Source organism: Nicotiana attenuata, chromosome 1 (assembly GCF_001879085.1).
Source record: "Nicotiana attenuata strain UT chromosome 1, NIATTr2, whole genome shotgun sequence".
Taxonomy (NCBI): domain Eukaryota; kingdom Viridiplantae; phylum Streptophyta; class Magnoliopsida; order Solanales; family Solanaceae; genus Nicotiana; species Nicotiana attenuata.
This window is the reverse complement of record NC_031989.1, coordinates 33208857-33223079: the sequence shown is the minus strand read 5'-3', so window position 1 is coordinate 33223079 and position 14223 is coordinate 33208857. Positions and strand designations below refer to the sequence as shown.

At 37.0% G+C, this 14223-nt stretch overlaps 1 protein-coding gene across 4 annotated transcripts; it reads left to right on the top strand.

Annotated features, from left to right (window-relative positions):
- LOC109224215 (COP9 signalosome complex subunit 7) lies at positions 5558 to 13795 on the top strand. Of its 4 annotated transcripts, none has more exons than XM_019388803.1 (9): positions 5559 to 5928; positions 7008 to 7083; positions 7919 to 8007; positions 8705 to 8794; positions 9167 to 9211; positions 9297 to 9367; positions 12365 to 12503; positions 12811 to 12899; positions 13470 to 13793. In XM_019388803.1, the coding sequence occupies exons 1-9, from the start codon at positions 5770 to 5772 to the stop codon at positions 13489 to 13491; spliced, it is 780 nt and encodes a 259-aa protein (XP_019244348.1). In that variant the 5' UTR covers positions 5559 to 5769; the 3' UTR covers positions 13492 to 13793. The 4 variants fall into 4 exon arrangements, with proteins under 4 accessions (XP_019244359.1, XP_019244365.1, XP_019244348.1 ...); XM_019388809.1 differs by having other exon boundaries at positions 12791 to 12899; XM_019388814.1 differs by lacking the exon at positions 12811 to 12899 and having other exon boundaries at positions 5558 to 5928; positions 13470 to 13795.

The following is a 14223-nucleotide window of genomic DNA, read 5'->3' as shown; positions in this document are numbered from 1 at the left end:
TGAGCTCTTTCACATATGCTCTAACTGACCCGGTTTGTTTCAACTTTTTTAGTTTGTCCCTAGCAATCCAAGACGTATTGATAGGAAGGAACTGATCCTTCAATTCATTTTTAAGCCGCTCCCACGACTCAATCTTTAGTCTGCCCAAACTTTCATCTTCAGCCACACGAGTGCGCTACCATAACTTAGCATCTTCACTCAAATATATGCTAGTCAAGGTTACTTTCTCCTTCTCATCTTGCATACGAATAACATGAAAGTACTTCCCCATATCCCAAAGAAAATTCTCCAATTCACGTGCACTCTTTGCACCACCAAATGCCTTAGGTTCAGGAATTTTCACCTTGAGACGTTCAGCACCACACTGAGGAGCATCCTCGCCCACAACACGTCACATTACCACTGTCTCGACCTTCAGATCTGCATTCTCTTGACTTAGCCTTGCCAATTCTGCCTCAAGGTAGGCAAGCCTTGTCACGAGAGACTGAATTTCTTCACCTTCAGGAACATTTCCCACCAATGCTTCCAGTTTCGTTAGCCTTTCCCGCAGTTCGTTGTTACCACCGGCCATGTTCTCAAACAAGACCACGAAATCTGCCACTGCCCATCGTGTCTTCGTCATGAACCTGCTCCGCTCTGATACCAGTTGTCATAGGAGTGTTTTATGTCACACAAAAACAGCCCGCGCGGAAGCCAAGTCTCAACTTGACTTCAGCCTGCTCCAACACTTAGCCAAAATTTCAGTAACTTTGGACTTGGAATAATTTAGGCATCTTTTCAACGTAGTAAGTTAGGACTGAGTTTAGGCAACAAAAAATAGGTAAAGGGACAGAAAATATAGATGAACACAAGGCACAATATATAGGAAATTTTTTTCCCAACTTTGTATTTTACTCGAGCATACAAAGAAACTCAAACTCAAAGTACAATGTCGTGTACAATGAAGATCACTCTTGACCCTCACAAGACTACTCTTAGCCTTAGGTTGTTTTCACTCTTGAAGACCAGACTTAGGACTCCTTCCTAACTCAATTGTGCACTCTTACACGTTTTTTCACTCTTCCTACAAAGGGAAAGGGTGGTGTCCATTTATAATACATGCACCAGCCCCATTTCTTACAATAGTTGCCTATTTTTAGGATTAGACACTTGCCCACTCAGCCCACTACTTTAGCCTAGTGTAGTTGACAACCTCCAACTACTAGGATCATGTAAATCATGCTAAAGAATAGTGGGATCATGGCCCCAAAAATGTGCTAACACTCCTACCAGCATTTTAGCAAAGCTCAACTGCTGCCCATGTGCACAGCATGTGCTGTAACCGCCTTTGACTTAGTCAATCTGAAGCTTGCTGCCCATTTTCGTGCCTTGGCTTGGACCAGGCGCCAATGCCATTGTATCCAGCTGCATTATGCCACAATTTGCCTATGCCATTGCCCATGAACTTGGTCTGTTTGCCGCAACTCAATGCCATGACAAGTCTTCCCGCACACTGCCTTCCCGTTGCACTTTGGCCTGCCTTTGCCATTTCGTTTCTGCCTTGCCTTGGAATCAATGCCTCATGCCTTCATGCCTTTGCCATGATCAAGTGTCTCCCTTAGCCCGCAACTCATTGTCAAGCCCTTGCCAAGCTGCCTCGCCTCCGTCAAAGCCTTCGCTATCACTTGCCCGTTTCCCTTTTTGACTTGGTGCTACTCGTGCACCTTGATTTGCAATACTCTTGCTGCCTCATGACAACACTCTTGTTCTCAAGTCGAGCTCAAAGTGGCGGAGGTTTAACAGCTTGCATGATTGTTGTGGATGATGGGGAGTAGCATGGATTATCACACAGATTGATTCTCGAATGGCTCACGCTATGCGGTGTAAGTGGGGAAGATCCATCACTTGAAATATCATCATCTTCCTTCACAACAGAGTTTTTGGATCCAGAGAGGTCAAGAAAAGCTATAGTTTTCTTGATCTTCTCAGCAATATTGCTTCCTCCTTCGGACACGTTCGTAGAGGATCTTGCTCCTTTTGAGGATGAAGATCCAAAAATATGGTCTGATACAGACGACACTTGGAGTGCTTGTTGTCCTAAAGAGCTTGCTTTGCTACTCGTAACTGGTCCAAAGCTTCCAAAGGTAACATCGAGAATGCTTTGCACATTAGCGTAAAACCTGGAATTAGCAGCCTTGGTGAAAGTTGATCTGGAGTTGGTTTTCTTTGAAGCCATTTCGATGTTCTTGAACTTTGGTGATTGAAAAGTTAAGATGAGAGGTGGAGATTGTCCTACTAAGCGTGCTAGAATTTGTAGACAATAAAATTGCGTCAAGAAAATAATCGAGATCGAAAAATATTACAACAATGGTAGTATTTTATTTCAAATAGTTTGAGTGTTATAATCTCTATGACTCCTCTAATTCTTCTTTCCCAATATAAATTCAAGGGCCTTTGAGGTTGATCTTGAATTTGAATTTGATTTATCCGTCGCGAACGCTTTGATTGTTGCCACAAATTTTATCACGTACAAGTAGCCTTGATATTGAATGCCTTGTATTTGATTTGACTTTGTTCTTGATCTTGAATACTTGAAATTTGTATTGAAGTGCTTGAATGTTTGAACACTTGCAGTTTGCAGAGAATTGTGGCCTTTGATCCATGAGCTCCCTTGTGTTTTCTTGTTATAACTTCTGGTCCTTTTTCTGAGTTATGAAGACCCATATTTATAGTTGTGGGAGGGAAGAGTTGTGATGAGAACAAACTCTTTCCGACCAATCAGATTGAACCGTGATAAGGCCGCATTTGATTGGTCAGAACATGTCACTTGCACACGTGGCGAGATTTCATTGGCCTTTTAATTTGACTTGGCATGCCTTGTCATTTTGACACGCGGCATGATCCCATTGGCTCTTCTGATTGACTTTGCGTGCCACGTCATTTGACACATGACACCAAACTGGGCCTCTAGGAAGACGACATCTTAGGCTTAATGAAGTGGGCTCATCACTTTAGCCCAATTAAATGAGCTAGCCCAATGGATTAAGACTTATTTATTTAATCTATATATATTGGATTATATAATTAATTCAATTATATTAGCCCATAATATTTGTTTATACCAATATATCTTGAATTAAAATATAGTTCAAATTATTTCGTGAATGTAATTTTAATAAAATTTATATGCCTACAAATGCCCCCTACTTCAAGACTAGTCTTCCTTGCCTACAATTAAATCTTCAAGACTAGTTTTATATGCCTACAAATACAACTCTGGAGAGTGAGTTATCAGGTGAAACTGGTCTTCCTTTTGTAGACCCGAAATTAAGCCACAAAAGGGCTCAAAACGTGTAGGATTCTGCTAGTGCAAGTAGAATCCCACTCTAACTCCAAAAGGATAACTTTTCTCCCAAGCCACTTTTTATCCAAGTCTGTCCAGGTTTTTACTAGGTATAACAGGGACCACGAAAATAATAAGAAGCTACCAAATATAGTATTAATTCGAAATTCGGATGAATTAAATCCTACTATAATTAATCACAGTTTATTTCACTAAAAAACTGCAATTGAACTCCTCAATATGAATTTCGAAATTCATTATCACTTATTTAACTCCTCATGTTAAGATTACAAATACCAGTTCATTAAAGTAAATCATTAATAACTTAATTTAATCAACTAATTAAATTCCTTACAATTTCGCTTAAACTATTTCACGTGACGGATACAAAATCCACCGGTTGGGTTTTCACATGAAAACTTATAGGCTTACATAAAGGGGTATCATCAAACTCAAAACCGAGTCACGGATTCTATCAGCTAATTATTATTTCACAAATTCTATTCGTTATTGTCCAGTCTATTAGGCATACACTAACTCTAAATAGAGTTGTACCTTTTGATAAATCAAAACAATAAACAAATCACATTGATCATAATAACTATATCAAGATTAGGAGTATAAGCTCATTTAATGAATTAGAGAAGATGTTTTATATATATTCGGTACAAAAATATATTTTCTCTACTTGGTCCGTTCAATATACACTAAGTATACTAGCACAAGAAGTTGGAGCAAAACAACTCCCATAATCAAGACAAATTATACTTTAATCTTGTGCTACAATCATCAAGATATTTTGCACAACAATAGCTTCGATTGCGAACATGGTTTATTAATTATGAGAACCGACAATTTAATCTTGTGTGCATGAGCTAAGACTCCATACACTAAATTGTCTACTACATAACTAAAGGATACACATGTAACAAATGATCTATTTAAAACAATACTTTATTGAATTAAATAAATCAAATAAATAATTATTCCATAAAGAATAAAACATAATATTATAACTAAATCGCATGGTTAATAGTATATCCAACCGTACTCTAAATCATTTGCATAACATGTGTGTGCATGAATTGTTATCTCAATATCAAAATATTAACTAATCTCTCTACGTTACTATATTGATCTGTTAGTCATTCCAAATGCTTATAATTGTAAACTTCTAATACGGTTTCAAATTAACTTTAGAAAATATAGAACTTAAGTGGTCTAAAAATAATTTCAGAAAATTTATTTTTATTAAAAACTATTAGGGCATTTGCATTTATACCCGCTTTTTGGGTCACCTTTTAACTTATACCCCTTTGGAAAAAAAAATTTGCAAGCATACTCACTTTTCGCGTAACTTCAGACATACGGTCCTGAAGTAGCAAAAATTTATGTCTGAAGTTTGAACTTCATAATGTTTTGCCTGAAGTGTAGCAAAACTTTAGATATTTTTGCATGAAGTTTGGCTTGACTTGCAAAGGCAATCACACAAACTTCAGTTCATAGTGCAAACGGCAAACTTCAGTTCAATAAAACTACAACATGTTTTAGCTGAAGTTTTTGTTTGTAATTGCCGAACTTCAGCATTCTAGTAGCTGAAGCTTTGTTCTGTATTTGCTAAACTTCAACATGTTTTAGCTGAAGCTTTGTTTTGTATTTGCTGAACTTCAGCATGTTTTATCTGAAGCTTTGCCTGTTTGTGATGAACTTCAGCATTCTAGGGCTGAAGTTTGTTTTGTATTTGCTGAAGTTTAGCATTCTTAGAGTTGAAGTTCTAAACAACAATGAATTTAATAAATCATGATTATCAGCGATTGATGCTGTTCATTTTAAAGATTAAAGAATGAAAAATATTTTCGGCATGAAAACCAGTTACTACAGATAAATTAAAACCAAAAACCAATATACATGTAAAGCTAAAATATCTAAGAGGTTAAATTATTGTGAATAAGACCAAACTTAACATAATGGGACAAACAGATATATATATGAATCATCAGGCTAGAACGCATAATAATATTTCAAGCTTCAGCATTCAGAAAACGAAGGAGGAAAAGGAGGAGGAGAAAGAGATCTAAAGTTGTTTAACAGTGGTTATTAGTTAAAACTTTTTAAAAAAATAGGTATATGTTAAATGGAGGTGACCAAATAAGTCGTCCCGTGCAATTTTTACAAAAATATTTCCGATAAAAAATATCCAAAGCCCACATAATTAAAACGACCCTCGCGGGCGAATCATATTAAATCAGATTAGCCTGACCAAAAAAGAGCTTCATTCCTTGATCCTTCCTCTGCCAGGACTCAAAAATTTCATTCGAGAAATAAACTATATTCGGAAACCCTAATATTTTTCTTCTATATAAATGTAATTGAACCCTTATCATCCCTGACATTTTTTGTGATTAATACTTTTTAATTTGTTTGGAGAATTTCAAATCCCTTGAGAGATGGATATCGAACAAAAGCAAGCGGAGCACATCGACTACTTTGTGAAACAAACATCAGCGCTCAAGGGTTCTGCCCTTAACAACGTTATTAGTGAAGCCACTTCGCATCCCTCACTTTTCGCTTTCTCCGAGATTCTTTCTGTTCCCAACGTTGTTGAGGTTCCTGCTTGTCCTTTCTGCTATTGATTTGATTTGATTATATTTTATTTTTCTGATTTGGATTAGTCGGTTTTGTGTCGAATTGTTTGTATTTCTGTGTTTTTTTTCTAGGTTTCGTGGTATTTACAGTACACATTGTGTTGTGTTTATGTTATGTTATTGCTTTGGTAATATCTAGAATATGATGGCATTTTTTTCTGATAATTTGGTTACTGGGTTTTTATGTCACATTGAATCACTTGCTGGTTTACTGTGTGCTCCCTTTATGTCAGTAGAAAATAAAGAACATGTAATGTCAGAACCCCAAGTAAGTGAATATTGGAATCAAACCCCAGCAGAGACAAAAAAACACTAAGTGATTTTGTGGGCAGAGTTACCCGTTACCCAGTGCCGCTGTTATAAAAAATGTTTTTGAATATTGCAATGAAATGTGTCTAATAGAGTTAAATGTATAGTGAGAATTCATAAAGCCGACAACAACTAGCTTGTATTTGAGAAAAAATTGGGGATATCCCAAAATAGGAATGCATTGTTTAAGCTGGGATGGAAGGGTGAAAGGACAACAATGTTTTGCTAATGAGCTACACACTCTTGGTTAATTAAAGGCTGCACATTGAAAATTAAATAGCCTATATGTGTTAGATTATGGGTAAATATAGCTGCAAAGATAGTACTTCATCTTCAGATAAATATTCAAAGTACAAAAGGAATGAAAATCAGGAAATGCAGAGTGGAAGTAAATAGAATCGAGATACTACGAAATTGAACAATTTTAGTAGAGGTTAAGGAAGCAAAGTGGATGCAGTAGATTGTTGAGGAAACAACTTGGATTTGTCCTCCCAATCCCATCAAGTTCAGAGCATTAAGCCCTAAGCATATTGAGATGGGTATTATCCCAGGTTGTGGTTCTCTTTAGAGTTCCTTTTATGTCAATTAGATATAAATCTGGGAATAAGTGCACCTTGATATACTATTGGCAAGTTGTGTTGGTAACTCTCTGTTGCCTTGTTGCTTTATGTACACTTTAGGATCCCTTTCAAATTTGCTGCTAATTTGTTTTTTGTTGGACCTGTATGCAGCTTGAAGGAACTGAAAATTCAATATACCTTGATTTGCTCCGTTTGTTTGCTCATGGAACGTGGAGTGATTACAAAAGTAAGCATACATTTTTACATTTGATTCACTTCTTTTTTACTGGGTGGGGTGGGACGGTGAGTAGATGATCGGATGGGATTTTCATGTTTGAGATTTCAACAATGTTCTTTTTATGCTTTTTTTTTTTAATGAAAAGTTCTTTTTATTGCTTTTATGCCATTTTATTTGTAACTCTTCATCTGCCCGATGGCAGATTAAATGCCTTAAGTTTTATAGTACGGGGAACTTGTACCTTATCAGCTTGAGATGTTTTTTGACACTAAAAGACTATGCTTTTTTTTCCATCTGTATAATATCTTGAAGATTCTTCTAATTATTAAACATCAGATTATTACAATGTTGTATCTCCAAAACTGCGTATATTACTGGCTGGAAAGTTGATTAGGGCACAACTTATCTGCCCTTTCTACTGCTGTGATTTTTTTTTTATTATCATGGGTAAGTAACACTGTTACATCCTTAACTATGTCAGTGCTCGTGTCACTTACCTTAATGGAAAAAGGTTTAATGATAGTGCCAAATTTCCACTTGAAAGTGGGACTCAGTTTATTTTTCTTAAACTTCTCTTGAGTGACAAGTGTCACATTTACTCTTTCTCTGTCAAAAGATAGACAATTTTAGCAGTGATTTCCTTCTATTGATCCTAGCGTGAAAGGGATGGAACTTCACATGCAATAAGTGCTAAACATACAAATTAGGGAAAATATCGTTTGCTAATTGCCCATGAACATATTACCGAAGAGGGTTGTCTTGTAAGAGGAAGATGACGTACTCCGGAGTTCTGTATTACATGCATTTCAAATTTGTCAGTTTTAGCATGTATGTGGTTCTATAGGTATTGCTGGCCGTCTTCCTCAGTTGGTGCCTGACCAAGTTCTCAAGTTGAAGCAGCTTACTGTGCTTACGCTAGCTGAGACAAGCAAGGTACAGTATATTGAAATGTAATAAACATTTGGCATTGTAATTTATCCTTTGGCGAAAGTGAGCAATTGATGCATCCTTATTAACATCCTTTCTTCAGTTAGTTATTGCTAAACTTTCAGAAATGAAGCTTGTAATGAATGAGAGAAATGTCTTAGCTTTTTGGTGCTTACCTGATCAGGATAATGGATACAATCTATTTATTGGTAAATTTAAGACATTGACGTTGAATTGAATCAGTATTCTTAAAGTTGTTTGCTTAGGCCTCCCTGAGTTTGAATGAGTTCGTTGTTGCTTCCTTCTTTTTGTTGCTGTGTAACATTTGAGTGTTATTTCAACCCACTATAATAAAGTACTTCATTGGTGATGACTCAAATAATGCCATTCAAGTAAATAATGGGATACTTTGTTATATGCCTACTTTTCTCAATGTCAACAGCTATATATCGTACTATTCATGAGATGTTTCCTGTGACTTGCATGATTAGCATATCTCTCAAGTACATTTCTCATAGCGGAATAGAATAAAGTTTATGCATTATTTTTTCGAGTCTTTGACATTCTTTTTTGTGTTTCTTCACTATAACCTGTTCATATATCAAAACCTTTGATGTTCATATTGAGTACTTGTTTGACTTTTGTTTCACTGATGCCGTTTGTTGTTAGTCACTGCCAATAATGACTCCTTTCGTCTTTCCAGGAGCTTCCATATGATCAACTTATGCAGGAGTTGGATGTCACAAATGTGCGTGAACTTGAAGATTTTCTCATAAATGAGTGCATGTATGTGGTGAGTATCAGCTCTCCTCCCTGGATCATTGTGTTATTAATGGAGGTACCATTGTACTTTCCTCTGTTGAAAGTGTGTTGGGCTAAAGTTTATTGTTGGAATTTGCTTCTGCTGATGTTCAAGTGGTAGTTTTTTGCCTTCTGGATAGAAGTTCAACTTAATCTTTTAATGTGGTTTCTGTTGCATCATAGGTTATTTCTGGCCGTAGTTTTTCCTATTCCTTCTCTTCACTTCTTTCCGTTTTTTTTTTTGGGTGGTTTGGTGGTGTGTGTTGGGGGGGGGGGGGGGGCTTTGCTGCTAAATAATTGATTTAATGTTTCAGTCTCTTGTTAAAAAATTCACTAACTCCCATCTTTCTATATCCATGGATAGGGCATAGTTAGAGGAAAGCTTGATCAGTTGAAAAGATGCTTTGAGGTTGGTACTATGCTTTTCCTGTTTTGCCAACTCTTGGTTGCAATGGGCTGACATAGGGTAATTAACTGTCATCATACAACTATAGGTACAATTTGCTGCAGGGAGGGATCTCAGACCTGGTCAATTGGGGAATATGCTACAAACATTAACTGACTGGTATGCTTATGTTTTTTCCCATCAAAAGGGGTTATGTTTATGCTTTTATCTAGATGGGTCTAATTGCGACGCCATTGTATCTTATCGTATTTTCTGAGTGTGAGTATATTATTTAGTTATTTCTTTGTGGGCTTGGGGCTGTGTACTGATCCTTCCTGTCAAAATTCTGTTGTCCTATTTATACAGCAAACATCTTCTGTCCACAAGTAGCTGGTCGTAAGAGTTGTTGTTGAAGTCCATTTTCTGTATTTCTCCTCCATGTCTTGATCTCCTGTGCTTCATAATGACTTACTGAGCTGCAATTTGTAAAGACTGATGTTTCTTTCTTTCTTAAAACAAAGCAGTCAGCTAGGCTATAGGAGTGATTTGAGTTACACCTGCTTATGGGATCTTGCCATATTTCCAGTTTAACTTATAAGAACTTGGCGTTTAATGGTAACATATCTATGTAATTTCAAGTAGAATTCTTACTTCTCAAAAAAAAAAAAAAAATTAAGCTGAAGTCTTTAAATTTCTCAAAGCAGGATACCTGAGTTAAAAAAAGAATGCTCTGGTTTTTGAAAAAATTTCAACGCTGGGTACCTAAATAAGATAAATTATGTATATCTATCACCGGATGAGAAATAAACAAGTAGATGCTATTAGTAGATTGAATAAGCATTTGATGAAGGAATTCTCTTCAATTAATAATTGAAGGGCAGAGAAGCAGTTAGTGAAAAAGTTGAGTTCAGTCACCTTATTTTTATCATTCTTCTTTATTCTTCATCATTTCTTTTTCCCTTTTTAAGAAAAGCAGTGCAGCCTGTTTCTATTTGGTTATGGAGATGCCATTGCTGTTGACCTACATTGTTGATGAGCATGTGGCATATAGAGATTTAGTTGCTGTTATTTGAAGTTCAGCACTGCTGGTAAAAAACAAGAAAATCTTTTAGGACTATGGGATAGGATATGTAGATTGCAGTGTTTTTGGTAAAGCTCTTATATAGTAACTTAGGGGGGAGGTGTTTCCTCACATGGATAGGCAACTAGGGTCCCAGGAAGACATGAGTTTCCAGTGGAGGTTCGGTTTTTTATTGAAGTAGGATTTGATTAAGGAAGATGGGCAGAAAACTTAAAGGCTGAGTTTTGGTTAAGGAAGATGAAAACATGAAGATAGGCTTGAAGACAGAGATTTGATTAAGGAAGATTAAACATGAAGATGTCAAAAGTGAGTGACTGTTCATTGGAACTGTTACAATCCGAATACTCATAAGGTAGGGTCAACACCCCTTCCCCCCAAACTGTACTTGCAAGTTTCCCCGCAAAAAGCTCTTGTTTTCTTTGACCCACGGGTGTGAATCGGTAGCTGTGAAACTTGCTCAGGCTTGACGAATGCCTAACTTTTAGCTTTTTCCTGGGGCATAAAAAGAGTTTATGCTGGTCGAGGTAAATGGATCGAGGAATTCATACCTGGTTGAAGGGAAAAGGCAAGGAACTTTTAACTGGCATGGTATGAGAGGAAAGAGACCAGCCTTAGGCCTCTTTACCTAATAGATGTGTCAAAGACCGTTGCCAGCTACTGCTTGTCGCAAACAAGCCCTTCCCTTTTGGACTAGGAGTGAAATGCCCTCGATCGATTAAGGGCTTAAAGCCCTAATGAAGACTGAGATTTGAAGAAAGAGTGAAGGTTTTTGGCTGGGGGTCTTGCCTTTGATCAGTTCATTGTCTTATTGCCAGAGCTTGAAATGCAGAAGGCAGGCAGCATTGCATATGCTGGTGTGTTAGCTCAAAGATCTAGGGCCCCAAACAGGAGGAGGAAAAGGTTGGGCCCTGCTGTCCAGTGCGGAAATGTTGTGGGGTTCTGGGAATTCTGCTCCTTGCTTTTAAAAGGTGAAAAGTAGAAAGGTGTTCGACTTTTCAAGGGAAGAGCCAATAGTTAAATGTTTGTGGTTGTTGAAAATGTCAAAAGAAAACAGGGTAGAATGAGGTTTTTGGGGTACTTTAATTTGAGCGGACTTGGAGACATGCAACAAGTCATTATCTTATTGGATCATTTTGCGCCTCCTCTTTGGCTTTTTCTGTAACTTAGTTGCATTCATGTTGGGTTCTATTTTCTACCAAAATTTCCATGTCTAGCTATCAAAAAATTGTTAAAGTTCAGATGTATGTTTGGATGAGTCCTTGTGGAGTCCTTCTGTCTGTTGAATGATTTAGTAGTCAAGAAATTGGATAAGAATGAAATTATGTCTAACATGTGCCCAGGTCATGTTTGATGCAAAGTTGTGCTAAGAGCGGTCAACACAAACTTTCCTAGGTGATGGATCTCTGTCCTCTAGTTTAGGAATATAGACTAGATTTTAACCCATTATTAGTAGCCATTTTTGACATAGAAGCATATTATTCCTTACCTGTTCTGGTTTTAAGGTTAGTATCCTATGAACCAACCCATTAACAAGTCCATCTTGGACCTCAATTTTGGAAACATCATTTTGCCAACGTTATTCATCATGTCAAGATGGTCATACATTTTATTTGAGCTAATAATGAAGGCATCCCGCCAAATTCATGTCAATTTACACAATGGTTATATGTACTTGTTTTTTTCTCGATAAGCATATATATATATGTGTTCTTCTTGCAACTATGAACAACACAACTTTGGCCATGTAAATAGTAACTGCCGGCTGAAATTATGTGATAATCTGACTTACTGAGTACAGTCCCACTCAGCTTTTTAAGCCATAAATCAAATGTAAATTGAGTCTGTGGAGTTGAGGTATACCACCGTAGTTAGGCGAGGGATAAGATTATAGGTGTTTGACATTTTTCTGTACAGTGTGGTGTTACTCTGGTGAACCTGGTGTATGCCTCTTACAATGAGGAGGGCCTTGTGAACTGTGAATGTTTTCCATGCAAACTATGAGACTTAGCCATGATGACTAAAAAAAGCTGTGAAATTTAACTGTAATTTTTCAACCTACTTGCTAATTCATTTCATTTTTTTGATGAAAAACATAGGTTGACTACATCAGACAATCTTCTTATCTCAATTCAAGAGAAAATCAAATGGGCAGATACAATGAGTGAATCTGACAGGAAGCACCGGAAGGAAGTTGAGGAAAGGGTTGACGAAGTGAAGAAGTCACTCTCTTTGAAGGTGAGTCAAGTATTGTGTTTCAAAAGATAGCTCTGTTAATTCTAAACCGAATATGGGCTTTCCACAATGCACCAGACCATATTGAATGGTGATCGTGCCTTTCATAGGATGGGCTTGGTCAACCTGGGATGTGACATGCCTTTCTTTTGGGTAGAGAATGCCTTAGTAGTTCGCTCATTTGAGAGTAACCCTCATTTCATATTTAAGCACTTCGTTATGTTGAAGACTCATTTTATAATTAAGCACTGGGATATTTTTGTCGATGTGTCTTACTTACTCTGTGGCAGAAGCTACAAACTGTAAGCAGGCCGATGTTGACTTCAGAGGGCATGAGGAGATCTACTCTGAATCTGGTGGAGTGATGGATTATGAGGAAGACCGAGGTCGACCGAAGAGGTAGTAGTAGTCTAATATTCCCGGGATCAAACTTTATAGTCATTTAGCAGCTAGTCATGGTCTATATATATTGACCTGTGAGATATGTCATATTAAAACATCTGATTAAGTCCTATTATGTGCGACTCGTTTAGATCATGAGCTGGCACAAAAGCAAGAAAACGACTTTTGCTAATCCATAAGTGCGGCCAATGGAGTATAGTGTCTTGGGGCGGGGGGACTGCTGGGTCACTTCAGTCAATTCCAATGCCATTGTAAAGATGCTTCAAACCAAAAATTTGGATCTATTGTTTCATGCGAGTTGATTGCTAGAGACCCTGGAAGCCTTTACTTTCAAATTGTAGAATGAGTTTAACATCTATACAATGGCAGTGTAAAAGTATTTTTACATTATAAGGTCACCTAAGAGATAACACTACAGGTAAGTATCTGTAACTAAAAGTGGAATTAGTAAACCTGGAAAGTAAGGTAGTTAGAATCCACAAAGATTTCTTATATTGTTAGTGTATAACTTAAATCTTTATAGAATTGTCTCTCGTCTGCTGATCTTTTTACTTGTAAAATTTGCAGGAGACGACACCCTATTGGTTAAGGTGATGGAGTAGGACTATGTTAGGATGAATTAAAGAGGCTGCATGGCCAGTTTTTTTGTTGATAGCATTCCGACCATAGATGCTTTGTGCTTTAGCGGACGGTTTCACCTCTTTAAAGTTTAACCTGCCGTGAATGGAACTTGTAGACTCAAATATATTTTGTACTGAACTCCATTATTTTTCATCTTGTTTGCCTTTTGAGTTGGTAAGATGAACTTCAAATAGGATGATGCGGCTGAAACTTGTGGAGCTGATTTCCATTTACATTCTTATAAGTCTGATATGGTTTCATGATTTTTCCCATAGTTGCATATTTGATTGCTATGGGATACAGGTAATGCCATATTCATAGGTGGAGGATCTTTTTGCTGTAGATGGATAAAAATTTCCTGAGAATATGTAGTTAAGAGCAGCTGATTTACACTATCTAGTCATCTAATAACTAAAGCAAGATTAGTAACATGAAAAGAAAGTTAGTTTGCTTGCTACAATAGGTTAAGATTCTGATATGTAAATTATTTTTAGTGTCAGTGTATATAAGTTAATCTTCATAATGTGGTATACTATGAGTAATAGTGAGGGCTTTGATGGTAGGTTGATGAACTCTATGGCCTAGACTAGGACCAAAAAGAAAAAAGGGGAATTTTTTTTGTCTTAGATGTAATTATTAGTCAGGGGATTGCATTCGTCCCGCCTATATTTTTGAGTAATTCATTCATCATATCATGTAC